Source organism: Protopterus annectens, chromosome 11.part0, assembly GCF_019279795.1.
Source record: "Protopterus annectens isolate FY-2018-M chromosome 11.part0, PAN1.0, whole genome shotgun sequence".
Taxonomy (NCBI): Eukaryota; Metazoa; Chordata; order Ceratodontiformes; family Protopteridae; genus Protopterus; species Protopterus annectens.
The window spans coordinates 1,163,857,300-1,163,881,119 of NC_056745.1; the positions used below are offsets into that span (position 1 = coordinate 1,163,857,300).

General features: G+C 42.6%; 1 protein-coding gene across 1 annotated transcript in view; it reads left to right on the forward strand.

Moving 5' to 3' along the window:
• ORC5 (origin recognition complex subunit 5) overlaps positions 1 to 23,820 on the forward strand; it is a 2,154,202-nt gene that overhangs the window by 542,419 nt on the left and 1,587,963 nt on the right. The window contains exon 8 of the mRNA XM_044087287.1: positions 20,277 to 20,325. Coding sequence (XP_043943222.1) covers positions 20,277 to 20,325 — 49 coding nt within the window. The remainder of the gene's footprint in view (positions 1 to 20,276; positions 20,326 to 23,820) is intronic.

Consider the following 23,820-nt stretch of genomic DNA (forward strand, 5'->3'; position numbering starts at 1 on the left):
TGGATGTACACATACAACTAAGGTACTGTCTGGAGAAAACAAACTTCAGGCAAACAGGTCAGCCCTTTGTTTCATTTACAACGGGAAAAGAGAGTGCTCTAGTATAAAAAGATGTCAAGAGTTACTCTGCTAGTGTAGACATACCTGTGGCAGCCACCTTTATTAATGTCTCAATCCAGGGTATTGATGAGGAAGCCACATGAACATCTGTCCATGCATTCTTTAGGCGTTACCAGGTAAATCCTTATTCCAGGAGTAGAGGAGGATTTGGTATTGTGGTCTTTCATAGCATGCTATCTTCCCCACCACAGGCCTATGTTCAGGGTGTGTATTGTTATAGTAGTGTTCTCATCTTGCATAACATACCAGAGGAGTGATCCCTGTGAAGAACTGTAGTACATTAATGTACTCACCATAACAGTTGATATTTGAATCTGGGGATCACTGCTGCAATACATGCTCCTTCCCTACAACAACCTGATGCATTGACTCGTTACATTATATCTGCTTAATGGCAAAAGGAGCCATTAAGACTATCTAGTCTGCCATTTTACATGCATTGAACATTGTTCTCCTTTTTTGCCCATTTTCTCTTGAATGTCTCTATAAATTTTCTCTCTACCATCTATTCCAGTAGTCAGTTCCATGGGTTTACAACCTTGCCTGTGAAAGTTATTTTTCATGATCCATTGAGTAGCTTGTCCTTGACATTTTTTTTTCTGTATTGCTGCTTCCCTTTTCAATCTGTCCTCTGTAATTTGGACAGAACACGATGCTATCTGCAGGCCTGTCCAAGACCTCCCTAATCCTTCATAGACAGTCCATCATGACCTTGGCTTTTCATCTTTAGAAAGGGCCTTACTACTTTCTCTAATTTTTAATATGTGTAGACATGAAATTGTAGCCCTTCATCTATTCTAGCAGTTTGCTGCATCCAGTGAGACAGCTTCACAAGATCCTCTTTTTTTGTGGCACAACTTATAAAAATACTCATTTGCTTATATTTCCACTTGAACTCCTGCAGGTATGGTTTGAACTGCCTTATTTACTAAGTGAATTATATAAATCCTAGTCATTTCCTTGTCTGATTTGCAGTGATTTCCCATTTTTTGTTCAGCTGTCTTGCAATTCTTTTAAACGTTATAATTTTATTCTTTTATTTTCTAGTCCCATACATTTTGTTTTTGCTTGTAACTTCCATTTTCCTACATAATTATTGTAAACCTCCTTAAGCAATGTAAACATTATAATAAAATGAAGATGGCAATGATAATAAAAATTAAAAAAAAAAAAAAAAAAAAAAGATCAGTAAGGTATGCTACACCTTTGTATTACATTCGCCGTTCATTCTTACAGATGGGTTCGGAGCCGATCCTCGGCTCTGCGTTGGCCTACTACAAAGCTCGAGGTCTTCAGACAGCTCGAGGCCAAGCCCCTATCCCATGATGCACTTAGTTACCTCAGATTTAGTTTGCCATTGCAATAGATCGGAAGTTCCTTGCACAGCTCGGGACAGTATAATTCTTTTCTAAAATTATTTAGGAAAATAGTTATTTCTAAAAATGTTTTCTAAAGATATTTAGAGTTAGTATTTCATAGTCTATAATAGTGATAGCCTTTACAGCTTGTTAGTGGAGATATTTCTTCTCTTTTTGGCCTTGTTTTTTCTGCAGGCCTTAATATTTCCCTTTGGTGTGCCTTAAAACCATTATATAGCTTATAGTTAAATAAGTAGTTAGTGAGTGTGTGTGTGTGTTTTTTGAATAGTTTAGTCAGTACATTGTTATTCAGCCTATTTGTTATTTAGGGCTTATTTCGATAACTTAGCTTTACTAGTTTAACTTTGCTAATTGTTTGGGTGTGTCTCCTTAAAGTACAGTAGATTATTTGTATACTTGATTATGGCTGACCAGGATAAGGATAAGCATCCTAAATCAGGATTTAAAAAGTGTCCAAAATGTGGACAGAAGATGTCTGTGACAGATAGTCACGTTAATTGCATGTATTGCCTTGGAGCCTTGCACTTACAATGAACAGACAAAGCAATTCCTATGGAAGCAGTAGGAAAAAAGTGTCGCAGCAACCTCCAAAGTAGATAAAAAGTTGGTTTATTACAATAATCCAAACTAGTAGTCAAAGTGAAAAGTTTTACATAATACGTTCCCCTTCAAGTGCCTATATAGGGCATTATTCTCATCTTCACGTCTAATAGCATAGAGGTGTTCATATATCCTCCTACGGAGAGCCCTTTCAGTTTTGCCTACATACAACTGTTGACAGTTCTGACAAACTGCCACATACACTAACCCCATAGATCCACAAGAGCCCCTTTTCAGTGCAACTTTCGTAGGAGACCCTATTTCTATGTACTCAACACCCAAAATGTATGGACAAGTAGGCACATAATCCACAGTTTCTGGTCCCTCTTGGTAGACCACTTGAATGACCTTTGGTTTTAACATTTGGTGAGCTGAGTAAGGAAATTAAACAGATAGTGAGAAGGAATTGGGTCATGTTTAAAAGTACGGATGACCTTATGGATTTTATAGGTAAAGAACCTGTGCTTGTATTTAAAACTAATTATAATTTAAAATTTTTATTGGAGCACCCTATTCATTCAAGTGGTCTTTTTGGAGACGGTCCCCAGTCCTGGAACTGGTGTCCGAAGTTCTAAAGTCACCTTTTCTGCAGTCAGTGCCTCCATCCATCCATTCATCTCTGTCCTCGATCAGCCTTAACGATTTGGATGTGGATCGTGTTGCTACAGGCACCGACTTTCACTAAATTTTTGTCGGCTCCAACCCAGGTGGTTTTGGAGCCTAAAACTGTAATGCCATTGACTTGTTTTCCTCCTCCTAGCCATACCAGCCCTTCGGAGCCAGAGGAGTCAGACCTGATGATTGTTGAGCCTTCGGAGCCGACGCCTGTTCCAATGCCATCGGTTCCATTTACTCGGACTTCCTCTGATCCAGTGGTCCCTTCTCATCAGAGCAGAGGTGCCTTTGAAAGCCATGAGGAGAGTGATGTCTCCTAAGACATCTACAACTTCAGGTCCAACTACCTCCTCCCCAAGAGTGCCTGTGTCCACTTCTGCTTCACAGATCCTTTCTAAGCGTAGAGACCCTGAGCCTCAGGAAGCCCCATTGGTGGCCCCTGCTCTTCCGAGACCTCACCAGAAATTCCCACTGATGAGGTTCCCAGGGAGAGAATCTGTAAGAGGCAGCACCTAGACTCCCCACAGGAGTCTCTCACATCCGATACCAACTTGGATGAATCAGAAGGGTCGCCACGGTTCCCCTCTTGAGGATATCTCATTTGCTGAGATATTAGAAATCCTTAGGCAGAGAGGGGTGGCTGGTAGTCCACCAACCTTACTGAAGATGAGTCAGTTCTCCTGAAGGCTTTCGGTTCTCAACCCTCCACCTCTTGGGTGTCGATGCCCTTCGATGAGCTCATGGAGTTGGTCTCACAAAGGGCGCGAGAGTCTCCAGACACCATGGAGCCTGTCCCTAGGAGGCCTAATAAATTTATTTCTGCCCCCCACAAATAGTTTTTCCTTACTAAGTGAGTGTCATTTGATGCCATGGTGGTGGCGGCAGCCACCAAAAAGGAGATGTCAGAAACTTCTTCCTCTATCCATCCTCCTAACAGAGTTTCTAGGATCATGGATAGATATGGGAAGCACACATACAGTTCAGTGACTTTTGCCATGCATTCCCTGAACTATCTCACTCATTTTACGAGACTGCAAAGAGATCTCCTAAAAGAGCTTGGAGATACTGTTCAGGGTACAGTATCTGCAGAAGCTTCAGACAAAGTCGCATCCCAGCTTGCTACCTTCACTTCCATAGTGAGCTCGTCCATGCATCTCATTTCATATACAGCTGATGGAACGAGTAGGAGAGCGGGTACAGGAATTGCTCATCCTTTGTCAACACCCCTTTTGATGGCTTGCCCCTTTTTGGGCCTAAAGTTAAGGAAACTTTGACTAGGTGTGCGCAGGAAGGAAAGACTCTGTCTGCCATCAGAGTCCATTTTTCCACCCTTACCAGACCCTACCCCAAGGGTCAAAAGGGAGGAAAGATGTGGTTCCGAAAAATCCCAAGAAGCCTTCCTGGACACACGTGGTGAACCCCCCTCCTGGGGCAGAGGAGGGGACAATAATGGAAGACACCGCCCTTGCGGCAGAGGGGGTCCGCAAAACCAGGGTGACAGAGACCAGATGTTCTTCATGTTTCACTGTTGCAGTCATCACAATTGGGTTATCTGCCTGCAGGTAGCCCTTAGACGGCCCGAATACCAGAGTCTTGGGATTTCTGCGTCTGATGCTGTAGCCTCTTCCATGACATCAGGTCGTCAGGGTTATAAAACATGCAGCCGATGCCATTACATAAGTCTTTCTTGCTGAGAAGGAGCCCGAAGCAGAAGCAATTTGCAAGTGCCAGTTGGCCGCTACCTGAAATTTTCGTTTTTCGAGTTTCAAACCTGAAGTCTTCTAAATCCAAGTCCCCCACTGGGGATTCTTTTTTCTTTAACCGATGTCAGAAAAAAATTAACAATCGTCTTGCCTGTGGAAAGCAAATACCCCACAGAGATTTTCATTCTTACTGCATCAGCTGTTTAGGCCCAGACCATGACGTCCCTCACTGTCAGTTTTGTGCCTTGTTTAACGCCAGAACCATTTGTCTTCAAGCTTTTCTTGTAGCTAAATTCTTTCGCTGTCCTCCGTATTCCGAAATGGCTTCGGTAAGCCATCTGACTACCGATCTTCTGAAAAAGCGCAAAGACAGAGACAGACCGCATAGATCAAAAACTGTCGACGGCGCTTCCGTTAAGCTAGTCGCCTGTCTGCCGGTACTCAGTGAGACACCTTTGCAGCCCCTGATGCCCACTTCTACAGATTCGCAGACCTCTGCTGAGACCCATTCGGAGTCCGCTATACCACGAGATGCTTCTTCGACTATGGAACCTGCGGATGTCTCTACCTTGGATGGGTCCGAGCTGCTGTGCAGGCACCGGCTTCTGAGGGTGTATTCCGACCTACCGATATTCATATTAAACCGACAACTTCATTTTCAACTAAAACTACCGAGTTTCCCAGGCCCAGAGTACGTACTACACCTAGAAAACAGACATCCAAAGTGCATGCTCAAGCTCCCATGCCACAAAAACTAATGCTTAAAATGGCTGAAGACCTTATTACTCTAATTAGGGGAAGCCAGCCTTCCCCTACTAAAAGACAAAGAATTGAATTTCCTTCTGATTCTACAGACCAGGAGTCTGATGACTCTGACCCTTCTGATTACCAGGACATACCTTATCTACCTATGAGGACTCAGATGCAGAGCAATCCATTCCCTCTGCCTCCCCTCCAGAGGATTTTTCTTTTGTTGAAACCTTGCATACCTTAAGAGAGCATTTCCGCTGGGAATGCAAGGACTATCCTCAGTCCAAAAAGAGACTTAGGGAATTTTTAGATTTGCCTCAGCACAGGCCTTTAGCTATACCCCCTGTCCCGGATATTGTAGATGTCTTCATGGAGTCTAGTCTTACTCCTGACACCTTACCACCAGCTCCTAGAAATCCTGACAGGTACTACAGAGTACCTGACTTTCACAAATTTCTCTTTAAGAATCCTACTGCGGATCCAGAGACCATTTTGCAGGGACCTAAAGGCATTAAGGCTACTACAGCCAGAAACCCTACCCCTACAGACAGTGATTCTAGAGCTTTAGACAGATGGGGTAAGAAGGTGGTATATACCTCTGCAACTCTTGCCATCAGGGCTTTGAATTGCCAGTTTCACATGTTGAAGTACCAGCAACATATTATGGAACTAACTAAATAAAAAATGGCGTTACTTCCAGATTGTGCAGAAAATAAAGATTTACAAGAGTTAATGCATTCTACAAACCAAGTTAGTAAACATACTTAGTAGTGTGGGTTTGATGCCTTGGAAGCATCTTGTAGGGCTGCTGTCACTGGGTCTGTACTGAGAAGGCATGCTTGGCTAAAGGAACAAGTCTTGCCAGACCATGTCAAAGCAAAATTACTAGATGCTCCATTAAATCAGGAGTGTTTGTAGTAGTAGTAGTTCTTAAAAAGATGGAAGAAAAAGCTGAATCTAGGCAAACCATCAGAGATTTCTTACAGGTGCAGCCACCTAGATTCAGTAGGCATTGGCCTTCAAAAAACTGGTCCTTTTCAGTCCCTCTCAGGTCTTCTCAGTCCAAACCCAGGGGAAACAGACCACCAAGACTATACAGTCTCAGGGTACGTAGAGATCTAAACAGTGGAGTGTTTTCAGCTCAAAACCAGGGAGTGGTAAGCCACCCCCTTATGGAAAAAAGTTCACAATGACTTTCCAGTTGTCCTTCCCAGCCATACCCAAGTACTTGCACCCCTAGGAGGAAAACTCGCCCTTCATGCAAAAAACTGGATGTCCATTACTCAGGACCGATGGGCTCTAAACATTGTATCCCAAGGATACAGATTCTACTTCCACTCACTGCCAACCCCAAGCTGGTTGCCAGACCTTCCTCCAAACCAGTGGGCAGAGGCTGAAAAGCAAGCACTTTCCCCTTCTCCATATCAGGGCTATTCAATTTGTTCCAGTAGAACAAAGGGGGCAGGGTTTCTACACCAGACTGTTCCTGGTGCCAAGAAAAGGGAGCTCTTGGTGCCCTATCCTAGATCTATCAATTCTCATCACCCTTCTGGTGGTCCCAAAATTCAAAATGCTTACACTGCAACATGTTCTTCCTATGCTAGCCAAGGATGCCTGGTTTGTCACCCTAGACTTAAAAGAAGCTTATCTGCACATCCCCATAAGGAAGTCTTGCAGGAAATATCTACATTTCAGGGCAGGCTCTATGCAGGCTCTATGCACTATCAGTTCTCTACACTTCCCTTTGGCTTATCTACTGCACCCAGAGTATTCACAAAAGGACTAGCTCCAGCCATTGCATACTGCAGGTAGAGAAATATTCAAATCTACCCATTTTTGGATTGCCTGATTCAGGCGGACAGTCAGAATTTGCTACTTCAGCACCTGGCATTTGTAAAAAGACTTCTAACTTCACTGAGATACACCATTAACAAAAAGAAATCACAACTGGTGCCCAGCCCGCAAATTGTATTCCTGGGAGCAAGCTTGAACACAACTTCCCAGATGGCATTCCTCACTCCAGAAAAGCAGGTCCATTTGACAAACTATTTCAAACTAATGGCCACCAAAATCTAGCTATCTGCAAGGAAAATACTGTAAGCCCTAGGGTTCATGGCCTCATGCATTCTGCTAATTCCATATGCAAGACTGCATACGAGGAAACTTCAGTGATACTTAAAAAGTCTCTGGTGTCAACATTTTCATGACCTGGAAACACTGATTCCTATCATACCTTGTCTAAGGGCAGAGTTCTTTTGGTGGGCATAATCATGCAACCACAACAAGGGACTTCATTTCACTCAACCCCTCACTGCCAAAACCCTGACAACAGATGCATCAGACTATGCATACGGCACTCACATGGCAGACAAATCCATTCAAGGCAAATGGATCCCAGAACAAATTCCCCTGCATATCAATCAAAAAGAGATGTTAGCTGTACAGAATGCTCTGACAGCCTTCAAATATCTTATCCTTTCAGGACAGCTCCTGATAAAGACAGACAACACCACAGTTATGTGGTGCATAAGCAAGCAGGGCAGAACTCATTCTTACCCACACTGCAGGTTAGCCATGGCTATGTGGAACACAGCCTTGAGCAACCAAGTGCACCTACAAGCTCAGTTCCTGCCAGGCAAGCAAAATTCACTGGCAGATGACTTGAGCAGAAATCTACTGGACCCTCACGAGTGGAAACTGGAACCCAACTCATTCAAACTTCTAACCCAGAGGTGGGGAACACTGTAGGTGGACCTTTTTACCTCCCCCCAAAACCACCAATTGAGCAAATTTTGCATTAGAAACCCACACAACAGAGCCTGGAAGGTGGATGCCCTATCCTTTACATGGGAAAACATTTCAATTTATGCCTTTCCTTCTCTGCCCCTACTCTCAAAAGTACTACTCAAGATCAAACAGGACAGGCCAATGACAATCCTTATTGCATCAAACTGGTCACGCCAGCACTGGTACACACTCCTACGCAGTCTGACAGCAGTGCCACCCTGGCACCTACATCAGACACCTTCCTTGCTGCCTCAGCAGGAGGGACAGATTTTGCATCCACGGCTGCAAACCCTAAACCTTGCAGCCTGGCTTATTCCCTGAATACACCACCAGCATCCTCAGCAAACAGGTGCTGGACATCATCCTTGAGGCCAGAAGGCCTAGTACTAGGAAATCCTGTGCTGAAAAGTGGAAAAAATATTGTTCTTGGAGTCAGTCTCAAGGAAATGGCACAGCTGTGCCCACCTTACCTCAAATCCTTCATTACCTAGCAGAGCTGCTCTACAGAGGCCTATCCTTCTCATCCATTAAGATTCATGCCTCTGCCATCTCAGCTCATTGTAATACTGAGCCACCTCTCTTTTCTCATCTTCTCATCAAACAGTTACTGAGAGGAGCTAACAATTTAAGGCCCCCTAGGAGAGCTCCCACCCCGGCCTGGGACCTTAACTTTGTACTGGAGAAGCTCACACTTCCCCTTTTGAACCTGCTAATTCAGCAAAGTTAAAATTCCTCTCTTGGAAAACAGCTTTACTTCTAGCTATTACTTCAGCAAGAAGAGTGTCTGAGTTACAGGCACTAATGGCGGTGGAGCCCTTCATTATTTTCCATTCTTACAGGGTTTCCCTCAGGACTAACCCTTCCTTTATGCCTAAGGTGGTATCCAATGTGGCTTTAAACCAATCCATCCATTTGCCAACCTTTTTCCCTAATCCTCAGAATAAAGGGAAAAAATCCTGCCTTCTTGGACATGCACAGACAGCTCAGGTTCTACCTAGACAGGACAAAGACTTTCAGAAAATCTGACCAGCTGCTACTCAGCTTTGCTACAGGGGCAGAGGGCAAGGCCATTTCGAAGCAAACCATTTACAAATGGATAGCACACTGCATCCATTTCTGCTACAAGCACCATGGAAAATCTACCCCTCTGGGGATCAGAACTCATTCCACTAGAGCTATTTCAACATCTCCAGCATTTCTCAGGGGAGTCCCTACCAGGGACATCCTGGAAGCTGCAACCTGGAGTCCTGTACACACCTTCACCAAGCATTACCACTTGCCTATTTTTTCTAAATCCAGAGCTAGAATTGTTACAGCAGTCTTACAAGGCCTGCTAGCCAGCCCTAACACTTCTTGACTGCCTCCTCCCTTCCACAGCTTTGGGAATCAACCCAAGTGTGATGACTGCAACAGTGAAACATGAAAGACATAGTACAGTTGTGTACACTTACCGCAAAAGTAAATGTTCTTGTGTAGTCACTGTTGCAGTCCTGGTTTCCCTCCAGCCCCCCTGGCTTTCATTATCCTTTCTACCTATCCTCTTTATGACCATCTTTTATGGCAGGGGTATTTACTTTTTACTGAAGGTGTTCCACACCATGTAATAGTTTCCTATTGTGGGGGCTCCTGACATCTGGGGAAAGAAAAACTGATGTAATGGCATCGGCTGCATGATTTATACTGTTGACGACCTGACGTCATGGAAGCGGCGACAGCATCTGACACAGAAATCCCAAGACTCGGGTATTCGGGCCGACTGAGGGCTACCTGCAGGCAGATAACCCAAGTGTGATGACTACAACAGTGAATACACTCGAACATCTACATTTATGGTAAGTGTACACAACTGTACTTTCTTTGGGAAGCCCTACCAGGTCTCCTAAAAGGAGGCCATGCTGTCCTACTCTGGAGGCAGTCAGGGGTTGCTTATCTTTGTATCCCGATGCCTGGCTCAAAATAACAAACAACAACTGGGTACAAAGTATAGTTTCCAGAACATATTTCATTCCTTTTGCCACTCCCCCCTCCATTGACAACAAAAATCCCGGACGTTCCACCCAGTTACAGGGAACAAGCAACAGTAGAGGTCCAAATGTTGCTAAGAAAAAGTCATCCAACCAGTCCTAGCTGACCAGACAGGATCCGTAACTTTCTCAAGATGCTTTTTAATACCAAAAAAGACCGGGCACTGAAAGCCTATTTTGGACCTCAGCAGACTAAACAGATCTGTCAAGAAATAGAAGTTACGGATGGTCACGCTTCAGTCGATATTTCCCTTTTTAGGAAAAGATGATTGGATGTGCCCGATAGATCTACAGGATACATACTACCATATAAAAATGGCCAGACCATCCAGAGATCATCTGCACTTCTGGCTTGGAGCCAGTCATCATCAGTTTCGAGCCCTGCCCTTTGGTCTCACTACAGCCCCCAGAATGTTCACCAAATGTACGGCAGTGGTCACGGCTCACCTGAGGCATTTAGGATTCCAGGTGTTTCCGTACTTAGACGATTGGCTCCTCACCGCCATCACCAGGCATCAGCTAATACAAGCCAGGGACACCACTCTTACTCTTTGCAATCATCTGGGCATTGCAGTAAATTCAGAAAAATCTGCCTTGTCACCATCGCAACATATCGTTTTTACCAGAGCAGAATTGGACACCACTACCACCACTTTGAAACATCCAGCAGAAAGAGTCTTACTACTTCATCAGCAGATCCACAACATCATATCCAAAGACAAGGTTCCAGCATCAGAAGTGCTAAAATTGTTAGGTATGTTGGCAGCTGCAGTATTAGCAATACCGTTGGGTCGCATGCACGTGCGGATTCTTCAGTGGCTGTTATTCACTCAATGGTCTTACCAAGAGCTCCCAGTGTCTCATCTCATAATGATCACAAACGCATGCAAAAAGGATCTTCAGTGGTGGTTGACCTCTCTTCATGTAACGATAGGTTGTCCTTTTGTCCTACCCTCATCAGCGGCCACAGTGACCACGGACATTTCCCTGATAGGGTGGGGGGCATTTTCAGGGAAGACCAGCCCAAGGCACATGGACTGAACAGGAGACACATCTTCATATCAATGTCCTGGAGATGAGAGTGGTGCTTTTCGCATTGCAGTACTTCCAGGACTCTCTTCCTCTGGGAACAATTGCAATTCAGACGGGCAACATGTCGGTGGTCTGGTTCTTGAACAAACAAGGAGGAACCAGGTCCTATCCCCTTTGTCGCTAGACCCTAAAAGTATGGCAGTGGGCTACATCCACCCAGCGCTTTCTGTTAGCAATGCACATCCCGGGGAAATCCAGTGTAATAGCAGACAAACTGAGCAGAGCAGTTTTGTTGCCTCACGAGTGGTCCTTCAGGAAAGAGATAGCTGAGAGAATTTTCCACAGGTGGGGCCAGCCTTGCTGCGACCTTTTTGCCAATTATATGAACACAAAATGCAGAAGCAACTTTGCCCTGATTACCCCTTCGGGAGAAGCTCCAAGGGTCGCACTTGTACACGATTGGTCTCCGGGTCTCCACTACGCATTCCCACCAATTCCCTTGATACCTAAAAGTATTGCAGAAAGCAAAAGTCCTGAAAAGGACCTTCATTCTAATAGCCCGTCATTGGCTTCGTCAGATTTGGTTCCCCTTCGTTCGACTTCATCTGTTGGAAGAGCCTTGGATTCTGGACCCAGTTCCAGATCTTTTGACGCATTCGTCAGGGGCTCTTCATCCCTCTCTTCAGTCCCAGAAACTGACAGCTTGTCTGCTCCAATTCCCAACCTAGCCAGGTTCCATAACCTCTCAAATGAAATGCAGCATATATTGATATCTTCTGATAAGTCCTTTACTAGGAAGCTATACCATAGCAAATCGAAAAGATTTTCTATATGGGCTTCTCAAAATGACATTGATCCCTGCCAAGCCTCTATTTCCTCCATATTAGAGTTTTTGACTATGCTTTTCAATAAAGGAGCCACAGCAGCAACAGTTCGGGTACAACTTGACGCGATCTGTAATTTTCACCTTGGCTTTGAAGGATTAAATATAATGTCTCACAAGCTATCTAAAGCCTTTCTCAAAGGGACCTTTCATCTCAGACCACCTATAAAATCCCCTTAAACCCCATGCAATCTAAATTTTATGCTTTCACACATTATTCTCCCACCTTTCGAACCAGCTTCTTCATGTGATTTGAAATATTTGTCATGGAAGACTATCTTTTTAGTAGCCATCACTTCTGCCTGTAGAGTGTCAGAGCTACAGGCCTTGTCCATAAAGCCTCCTCATTTGATTTTTCATGCTGACAGTGTGCCCCTGTGAGAAAATCCTTCATTTTTACCCAGAGTTTGTACTGAAGCTAACCTTAACCAGATTATAGATTTACCAGTGTTCGTTCCCAAACACACCAACAACTTAGAGTATATGCTGCACAAGCTTGATGTTCATAGACAGCTCAGATTTTACCTGGATAGAACAAAAGAGTTCAGAAAATCGTAACAGCTTTTTGTTTCTTTTTCAGATTCCAGAAAAGGTATGCCAGTGGTAAAACCAACACTGTCTAGATGGCTATCTGATTGTATCACATTTATTTATTCAGCTGCTAATTTACCTTTACAAGACAAAATTAAGGCTCATTCTACCAGAGCAGTGTCCACATCTTCTGCCTTTTCTGCTAGGCTTCCTATAGACAATATTTGTGCTGCAGCCACTTGGTCACAGCCTCATACCTTTATCACTCATTACAAAGTTGACAAGGCCTCCAGGGACACAGGGCCTCCTTTGGTTCCACTGTCCTGACAAACGTACTCCCATGAGCCACTCAAGAAAGATGGTGCTTGGGACGCTACCCATCTGTAAGAATGAACGGCGAGATAGAACAACATCACATAAAGAAGTTTTGTACTCACTATAACATTCTATGCGAGTTGTTCATCTCGCCTTCATTTGTACTTCCCACCCTCCTACCCCCTCCAAGGTTTTTCGAGGACTGAGATATTAGTTTTATCCTGGTTGCTCAATCTTTCTATGGGTTTTCTCCTAAAGAGTGATAGAATGGCACATAGTATTATTATACGCAGAAAACAAGATCTGAGGTAACTCTAGGTGCATCATAGGATAGGGACTTGGCCTCGAGCTGTCTGAAGATCTCGAGCTTTGTAGTAAGTTGACTCTGAGCTGATGATTGGCTCCAAACCCATCTGTACGAATGAAGGCGAGATGAACAACTCACATGGAACGTTATGGTGAGTACATATCTTCTTTTTTCTGTTTGTCTAGCCTCTTTTTTTTTTTTTTCTCCTTTGGCAGTGAAGGTCAGGCTGGAGCCTCTTGAAGTTACTGTACCAACACTAGCACTGCTTACCAGAATAAGTAATGTCCATGACATCCCTTACTGCCCTGGCAAGCAAGTGCCAGGTATCCACCTTTGCACTAGAAGCCTTCATATGAGTCCCTAAGCAGGTGCTACCTGTAGGTAGAATACAGTAGATTGGGAAATATCTTTGTTTCCATGCTGCAACCTCACAGGAGACCTTCCTGAAGCTGTAGCAGCTTTCTAGGTTGATACAAGAAGAGAAGTAGTAGCTAAGTCACACTGATGCACTACAAAGAAATAACATGGCACACATCACTGGGCAGCATGGAAACAGCCCATTGCCAGTGTACAGTAGTGTGATCACAACAGACATGCTTGGGGCTTAGAGATGCACAACCTGTCATGCATGGTAATGCACCTATGCCAATATTTCTACAGTAAAGAAGCATGACGACATACCACAGTTCACATCACCAGTGTTATATTGCATCAGTATAGGTCACGTGCTTGATTGCAAAAGTCCATGGGCATGTGACAATAGTGATGCATGGTCAGCATAGCGGTGCTCATCATGCTATCAGTACTGTAACAACATAGCAAGTGTATAGTAAACCAGAGAATGTTGGAGTATAATACATTGTAAAAATGTGTGCTACAGCAGCAGTTAAGTGGGTACAGGTCTCCAGCAATTGGGGATGCAGATTGGACGTCTGTAACGTACTGGGTTGCTCAACAGCAGCCTGCAGATAGTGGGACTGACAACTAAGGGGGTTGGAAAGGGGAATGAGTCTGACAAATCTGCAGCCCATTTGGATGATTGATGAATTACATGGATTTTTGGGGTGACCATGTTCGGTGGCAGACCAACTAGTGAGTGATCTGGTGGACAGCACACTTTCTGCTGCAGGAGTTCAGCACACATGTTCACATACACAGAAGAGGATGGCTTGGAGGAGATGCAACTGCTAAATGGGTCAGGCTGTGGATGTGTTTTGTGGGACAAATGTCAATGTTACTTGTGGGGACACACAGGTCTATGCAAATGGATCACACTCCACATGTTATAACACTCCACCAAGCTGGGTGGCTGTAGCGGTGTGGCTGATGTAAGCATAGTATAACAGGTATGCCTTTTCTTCAAGCCAAAACAGCGGCATGAGTGGTGGATGGTTACAGCTGATGTGAGAAATACTTGTGTCCAGACACAGACCATAGGTGTATGTTCCAATGTGCAGGTACTACAGCGGCACCAACACAGTAACAGTGGCTGAAGAGTTAATACTGGCAGAGAGAGGGGACAGTGATGTTACTGCAGGCTCTGTGTGCACACGGCAGGTGCATTCTCAATAGACAAAGATGACATTATTTCCTTGGAGCTTGTGTGATAGGATCATTTGACAGATGAAAATGCCTTTGGTGGTCACAACAGATCTGCAAACCAGGTCAACCGAAGGATCACTGGCATGATACTTCAAGCTCACAAGAAATCTCAAGCTTATTACATGGGAGAGAGAATGGACACAGATGGACGTCTGCCATCACAGACTGCCATCTCTGATACCAAGATTTTTTTGATGTCTCTCAGGGTATGGTAAGAGAATGCTGTTACCTGGTAGAGGCCTGTATGGGGGAGCTAAACTGGTGATTGCAGCACTTGTTTTTGTTGGGGCTGTAACAGGTTATTACGATAAGCCAGTAGCAGTGTTTGGTGGTGCACCTGTGGTGTACATTTGCTGATGAAAAACATTGTCATCTCTCTCTCCCAGAGGCATGTCCAGAATGCAGGAGGTACAGCGTACAACAAAGGTACGTATGTGCTCATTCTTCATATAATGTTACCTGAAATGCACATGTTGCACTGGAATGTGAAATTATCCATATCTGCAGTCTAAGACACAGTGTTTTTCTGTCTGCCTTCACAGATACAGCGTTCATAGGGTCAGCTATGACAGATATGGGCATGCCTGATGTCAGTGTGGCATGGGTGCCTGACAGTAATTGCAACCTACTCATGGCACAATCGGATAACATAATGCCACTGTCACTGATAGTTACAGTGAGGGATACTGTACCATCTACATCCAACTACAAACCTGTGTTGGCTCTGAAACCCAACGCTGACTCACTACTGGGTATGAAGGGGTATGCTGTCCCAGGCAACCTAACATGCGGTGTGTGTTTGTCACCTACTTACATTATTACAGCAATAGGCAAAGGTGCCACATGAAGACAGCACTAGGGACTGGCATGTTAGTGGACATCAGCATAATAACTGCTGACTGGTATCTGAAATAGGTGTCACACTTGCCATAAATCAACAGGAGGAGATGATTAGTGTGCTGCATGGCATATGTGGCAGCATATGTGATGGCACACAGCTATAGATTATAGGGAGGGGAGAATGCCCACCTGCTAATGTCATTGGAGGGACAGTTTCCAGCTCTTGCATGAACCATGGAGTTCCATAGCTGTACCTGCATGGCCATTGCCATACATGTGGCCTTCACTCCTTTGTCAACAGTGTGGATGCACCAACATAGAGCAGGTGCCTCAATGTCGCAGAGTATCACCTTATCACTGCCAGTCACTGGTGGTGAGGCTGCAGTGGCATGGCTGGGTTGCCATTGTGTGAGTAGCTTGTGTGATGTTCCTCCACATCACATAGCAAGGCAGTCACAGTTCCATAGTTCCACATTATCTTTGCCAGCAGGTGTTGCTGGCAATGTCTTTCCATAAGGGGAATGCCTCTGTGCTTAAGGCTATCCACAGTATGCATTGGTCTCCCATGTGGAGCATCAACTCCTGTCATATCCACACATATACAGTGAACTGTCTTCTGTTGCAGCTGTGTCCCCTTGTTCCAGTTCATTGCAGTCACCCCAGAACATCTGGCTGTCTCCTTCAGGTAGCTGCCTCCCTCACTTCATAATCCTTCCCCCTCCAACTTTTTTTAACATTTGCTGCTCCTGTCATTGTGTCGCACCCTACCTGTGCAAATACCAAAGCCTGTGCCCTGTCCATAGCCTCTAACAATTTCTGGTATGTGCCAGATGTGTGAATCCAAACTGCTTGGAAGGTGCACAAGGCACATTATTAGTTTATACCCTGTGCATTGCACACTTTTTAGCAATTGATAGAGTGCCAAATGCCATTAGTAGAACAGTATATTCCATACAACAGACTATTGTGTGGGAAAGGTATGTTTACTGGTCTATAATCCTTATATTGTTACTTATTTATTATATCTTTTTTTCAGTATTCTTATTTGTTATAGGAGATTGTTAGGCTGTCTTATGAGCACTTAGAAACTTAGTATGTTAAAGCTACAGTGGATATAAAAAGTGTACACACCCCTGTTAAAATGCCAGGTTGTTGTGATATAAAAAATGAGTCTACAATAAATCATTTCCAGGCTTTTCCCACCTTTAATGTGACCTATAACCTGTACAATTCAATCAAAAAACAAATCTGTTAGTGGAAAAAATATAAAAAATAAAAAACATACAATAAGCTGGTTGCATAAGTGTGCACACCCTTAAACTAATACTTTGTTAAAGCACCTTTTAATTTAATTATAGCATTCAGTCTTCTTGGGTACACACCTGCCATAAATTAAAGAGAGACTGATTAATCCCAAATAAAGTTCAGCTCTCCTATTAGGATTTTCCTGACATTTACTCAGTTGCCTGCTACAGCAAAAGCCATGGTTCGCAGAGAGCTTACAAAGCATCAAAGGGATCTCATTGTTGAAAGGTACCAGTCAGGTGAATGGTATGAAAAATGTCCACAGCAATGGATATACCATAGAACGCAGTGAAGACAGTCATCAAAAAGTGGAGAAAATATGAGAAAACAGTGACATTGCAAAGAACTGGACATCCCTCCAAAATTGATGAAAAGACAAGATGAAAACTTGTCAGGGAGGCTGCCAAGAGACCTACAGCAACACTGAAGGAGCTGCAGGAATTTCTGGCAAGTACTGGTTGTGTACTACATGTGACAACAATCTCCCATATTCCCCATATGCCTGGACTATGTGATAGGGTTGCAAGATGGAAGCCTTTTCTTACACAGAAAAACATACGCCCAGCTAAAATTTGCAAAACATCAAGTCTCCCAAAAGCATGTGTGAAAATATGTTCTGGTCTGATGAGACCAAGGTTGAACTTTCTGGCCACAATTCCAAAAGATACGTTTGGCGCAAAAATGACACTTGGCATCACCAGAAGAACACCATCCCCACGTTGAAGCATGGTGGTAGCAGTATCATGCTTTGTGGTTGCTTTTCTTCAACTAGAACTGGGGCTTTAGTCAAGGTGGAGGGAATTATGAACAGTTCCAAATACCAGCCTCTTTTGGCCCAAAACCTTCAGGCGTCTGCTAGAAAGATGAAGATTAAGAGGAATTTCACCTTTCAACAATACAATGACCCCAAGTATACATCCCAATCAACAAAAGAATGGCTTCTCTAGAAGAAAATTAAAGTTTTGGAATGGCCCAGCCAGAGCCCAGACCTTAATCCAATAGAAAATCTGTGGGGTGACCTGAAGAGGGCTGTGCACAAGAGATGCTCTCGCAATCTGACAGATTTGGAGCACTTTTGCAAGGAATAGTGAGCAAGTATTGCCAAGTCAAGATGTGCCATGCTTATAGACTCCTACCCAAGAAGACTGAATGCTGTAATTAAATCAAAAGGTGCTTTAACAAAGTAGTAGTTTAAGGATGTGCACACTTGTGCAACCATTTTATTGTATGTTTATTTTTTTTATATGTTTTCCCCTAACAGATTTGTTTTTCAATTGAATAGTTATGAACAGTTCCAAATACCAGCCTCTTTTGGCCCAAAACCTTCAGGCGTCTGCTAGAAAGATGAAGATTGAGGAATTTCACCTTTCAACAATACAATGACCCCAAGTATACATCCCAATCACAGTCACATTAAAGGTGGGAAAAGTTTTGAAATGATTTATTCCGGTCTCATTTTTTTTGTATATCGCAAAAACCTGGCATTTTAACAGGGGTGTGTACACTTTTTATATCCACTGTATGTTTAGGAGAGAATAACGCTGCATCTCTTAGTGAGTCATAGGAATTAGAAGTTGATTACCTGTAAATTAAGGGAGAGCTAGAGACCAGTATCTTTCTTTTAAGAGAAAATAAACCATGCCAAGGTTAATAGTTTAAAAAAAAAAAAAACTACCTGTTACCACAGAGTCCCCGCCCTGCTGCAGCTTTATCCTTAACCAGGCTACTGGCATTTGATTTTCTGAGGCAGTGTAGTAACAGCCTCACTTTTACTGACCACCCACTTCCAACACATAACTACTTCCACCTGTGAGAGATGCACCTCTTTATTTAAATTGGAGACTAGTCTGTCCATCCCACTCACTCTCTAAACTGCTTCACAATGACATTGCATTACCACAGCACTAAAACATTACTCCTACTTATGTTGAGGTAGTAAAAAGAAATCCTTGCCTAAAGCCTCCTTGGCTTCTTAGACATCCTGTCAGCTTATGTGAGCCATACCACAGTACCCATATCTGCGCACTCATACATGCTGTTACTGGGAGTCACTTCAAATCTACAGCCTTAAGGTTTGTCCAAGCCCGGAGTGTATTGTAGAAATGTCTTGCTCACTAGTGACTCCATTGTAAGATGTACAGACACAAAACATTGTCGCCTCACAGTAAGACGCTGTCCGGTTCGATTCTCAGCTAGAGCGTCTTCTGCGTGGAGATGTGCGTGAATGGGCGTACCTTCGTTGAAGGTTGTGCATCGGGCCTGGCAAGCCGGTACGTAAAAACAACTGCCAATCATTAGCGGACCGGAGTTCCGCTGTGGCGACCCCTAACCGGGAAAAGCCGAAAGACACAAACAAACAAACAAACAGACACAAAACTTAATAGGCTGGCAGAGGATTGGGTGACAGGTGCCTCTCTGGTACAAGAATTAGGGATGTCGTTACGACCCGCCAGTCTTTTTTCTGCACTGGGTACTGCTGTGACCTTGAAGTTGTCCATGTGGGATGAATGATCTTACGCATTCAACCCTAGGGTAGATGATGTCAGACATTGCTGACCTGTCTCTGTTCATGTCTTTGAAGAAGGTGAAGCCCTGGCATTGAGCAACATTCTGTCATCACCAAGAATGATACCTAACTCATGGATGAAATAATTAAATTCAAATTTTGGTTGTAAATTGGTGCAATTCTAGGAGGATCCATTGTTTGTCCGCATGGGAAGGAAATGGTCAACAAACCCATCTGCTTTTCCAGGTATTGCCTGCATCTTTCAGTCCTTAGGGTTCATATACTGGCTAAAACTTTTGCTACCCTCATAAAGTTTATCACATAGTTATTTTTGTTTTTGGAAAAATCTCTGATGTGACTGACTGTCTTCATGTTTTTTTTCCAGTTACTCATTCTTGTTACCCTAATTTATGTTGGCAGACCAGGCTTGATTCAGTTCTAGCGTCTGCCCTTCTCTAATATGCATTGAGTTTTGCAAAATATTTTTATTTAGTATTATCTGTACTGATGTGTTTTATGATTGTATCTTTTATTGTATTTATCAATTTTTCATTTGTTAAAATATGCATTGTTAACAGAGGCTTCTAGGGGTTCTCCTTTAGAGCTTTTTGACATTTTTTCTTAGATTCCAAAGCATTTTGCACTTTTTTCTGACTTGGTCAACTGTGTTGCCCAATCTGTGTGAGTGCATGTTTTCTCAGTGAACTTCTGGCTTCAAGTACAAACTGTTTTGGAATTTAGGAAGTAGCTGGTGGTTATCAATTTTAATTACATGAATACACGCAATTTCATACTGAGCCTTACCAGCTATGACTTGGTTGACATTTTTCTGATTGTTGGCATTTTAACTTGCTCTTAATAATGTGTTCCTTCATTAGGTGAGTTTCTTATTTTAATAATGAACTGCAATTTATAGCAGTAAAAATAAATATTTAATAAATTATCAGTTTTAATATGGTTACACTTGCTTTCTTTAGGCTGCAATCAACTTCGCTAAATTCTGTGAGCCTGTAACAAAAGGTGAAGGTAAGTAATTTTTCTTTTGGAAATAAAAATTAATTTTATGAATATTAAGCTGCTTATGAAGATATAAAAATAGTCCCTTATTAAAGCAACTTGTATGATTTCTGGATTTTTTTTAATAACTTCATACATCACGTTACAGTTTCACTACTTCTAGTATGGTTGGTTTAGACTTTGATTTCTGTTTTCTAGTAATTGCTTTTTTTGGCAGCAACCAGGATTAAACTCAGCAAGGCCTTACTATGTCTAGGCAATTCTGATTCTGTATCACAGTTCAAAAAAAACTTTTCCTTAGTTACACCAATTTGTTCAATTAGTATTTCTGACAGAGTAGTCTGCCAACTCATTACACTTCCAAAAATATGTTCCCAATTACCTCATTCTTCGCCATCACACCACCAATATTTGAAATCTACCTGAGGATAAATTCTTTGCAGTCTGCTGGGGTATAAAATACCTATATAAACACTTACAAGCGAAGACCCTAAGTCATCTAGACTTTGTTGCATATTTGGGAGCCATATATTCTCCCATTGTTTGCTTTTTTTTTTTTGTGTGTGTGTGTGAATTCCTTATCTAATCTCTCTTCCCAATCCTTTCTAACATCCTCTGAGTCCTATAGTTATTATGCAATATTTTGTAAACCCTATTACTTATCCCTTTTTTAACAGCAACTTCTTTTTTAGATTCTAATAAAGACTTTACCAGTGCTGGTATTTCACTTAGAATCTCCATTTTCCTTTCTGTTTACTTATACTTAAGAATCCAGAGGGCATAAGAGGAGTTTCAAAGATCCCCAACCCCAGCTATAGCCCCACCGGAAGACTGGAGAACCAAGCAATGGAGAGAAGTGAGGGAAATGAAATACTTGGGTAGAACCCAACTACATCGCAGGACCCAGAACCAGACAGAGAAACCAGCCAGAGTATTACCTTACCCCATTATTTTGAATCACTTCAAAAAAGAACTTGCTGACACTGCGAATGGTGAACTTTCAAAGGGATTAACTTTTGTTCCCTACTGCAGGTCTGACACAGGTACTGGTGGATTTAAAATCCTATGTCAGAAAATAGAATTGGAAAGTTCTGTTACTTGGCATATCTGATGCCACTGAGAAGAAAAACTGTGAAAGAAATAAAAAGACCCAGTAATTATTGCTCTCCCTTACACCAAACTTTACGACCCTTTGAAGTCAAATGTGAAATGGACATCAGGAAACTATTGCAAAAAACTGCAGGGAAAAAGTTCTACAACTTTAAAGGTGAGAAAAAAAGCATTGTTGAGCTAGGCAAGGATAAGTTTTTGACTGGTTATGAAGGCTGACAATGGAGGGGGGGGGGGTATTTTTACTGTTACCAGCAGCTATAATTAGAGAGTAGAAGAAATGTTTAGTGACACAAACTATTATGAGTCTTTAGAGGAGATTAAGAAATCTTAAAACAGCTGGTACACAGCCTTGACTGCCCTTTATAATGATGGTTTGTTAACAGATAACTTGTTTGACTATCTACAGACACCTTCCCCCTGCTTACCCAGATTTTTTGGGATCCCTAAGCCACATAAAAATAGCGAGAACCTTCCTTACAGGCAAGCAGGGTGGGGGGTTCCTGATCGAAGCTGCTGCCGTTTACCTGGATTTCTTGTTACAACCTCTAGCTGAGAAGAACATTTCACACACACAAGACTGTAATGATTTTTTAAGGAAAATAAAAAATGTTACAGTTGATGCTGACAGTATTTTATTAACAATAGATGTTGAATCATATGCTATACTTCCACATAATTATTCTATTGAAACAGTGATTGATTCTTACAGGAAAAAACAACAATGGCACACCAACAGAAAATGAAAGAACAGGTAAACTTTTAGATATGGTTGTTTAGCTGTAATTTCTTTTCGTTTAATGGAAATTACTATAAACAAAAGACTGGTATAACCAATAGGGGCATATATGGCCCCTAACCTAGCCAACATTTCCCTAGGCAGGTGGGAGGAAGATTATTTTTATAACAGAGAATACGTGCAACTTGGCATAGTGTATCTGTGCTTTATTGACATTTTTATTGTGTGGAAAGGAGACAGTGCTAAATTACAAGACTTTATCAGCTATCTGAATCAAACCACCAGCCCTCATACATTTCACCTCTTCCCACAGCCTCACCTCGGCAGTCTTCTTAGATATACAGATTACTAAAGACTTGGACCAAGGTAAAATTGAGAAAGATCTTTACAGAAAACCTGCCAGAGTTAACGTCCTGCTGCATAATAAGTCTCCATCCCATCAGGACAAAATATAACATTGTTCGGTCTCAGGGCTACAGGTTGGCTGGGATCACCATGAAAATGGAACCCTTTCTTAAGAACCTCAATGATCTTGAAAAGGATTTATCTGAAGTAGTTTACTTCATTTGATCTTCAACCTGTAGGTATCGGATCCGAGTCGGCAACTTCAGAAGCATCTGCTCCAAGCTCCTCCCCCTCCCCCTACCCATAATACACCACCACTATCTTCCAACCCTCAGATCTCGTTTGCCGTGGCTTCGTAACGCATCGTGATCCTTGATCTCCAGGTTGTGAGTAGAGTTTTGAAGTGTTTTATTCCCCTGTCTCTTAGTTTTCAGTGTGTTTGTTGGTAGTGTAGGTCTCCTCCCTTCCACCCCCTCTCTGGTGCGTCGATTGTAGGTAGGTTTTCTAGAGTTTTAGGTAGATGTTCTTCGTGTTCCACTGTTGCAGTCATCACATTTGGGTTATCCCTGCCAGGGTAGCCCTCGACCGTCTCGAATACCAGAGGCGTAGTATTTCTGTGTTGGTTGCTGTCGCTTCAGGACTGACGTCAGGTCATCAGTAGTATAAAGTAAGAACACACCAAATCCACTGGATACACCACACAGAGGAATCCACAATGTAGAAAACTTCTTTAATGAAGAACTGGAACACTGGCGCTTTCGCATAGTAACACTATGCTTCTTCAGGTGTAATAAAACATGAAATTGAGCAGCCTTTTATACAAAAGCTCTTGGTGCTCAAAACTGGCTAATCAGAACACTAATTGAATAATTATAGCATTCAAGCTAGTTTAAAGGGGTATCATTTAACAAATTCAAAGATGTTAAACATAGACAAAAAGAGAATAAAAAACATATGAAAGAGCATGAATAAAAACAGTTAACATAAAATGCCTGAAAGAGCTTTAAAACAATTATGCTGTCACACCAAAAAACAGCAACTTCTGGCCTAAGCTGACAGTGCAAGCCTGCTGAAAACTCAGAGTTGCTTATAAAACAAAGCAGCAAGTGTCAGTGATCAAATACATAATATGGTCCATATTTCAAAAAGTTCACAAAATATGAGCAAAAGAACCACGAATACATTAATAAAATACTTTAATAAAAATAAAATAGATAATATCCCTAGAGGTAGAATCGCTCAACAGAGTTCATCGTGAGCCCCTTATCATAGAGCAAATAATCAGAGCTAATGCATCAAAAACACCAGAT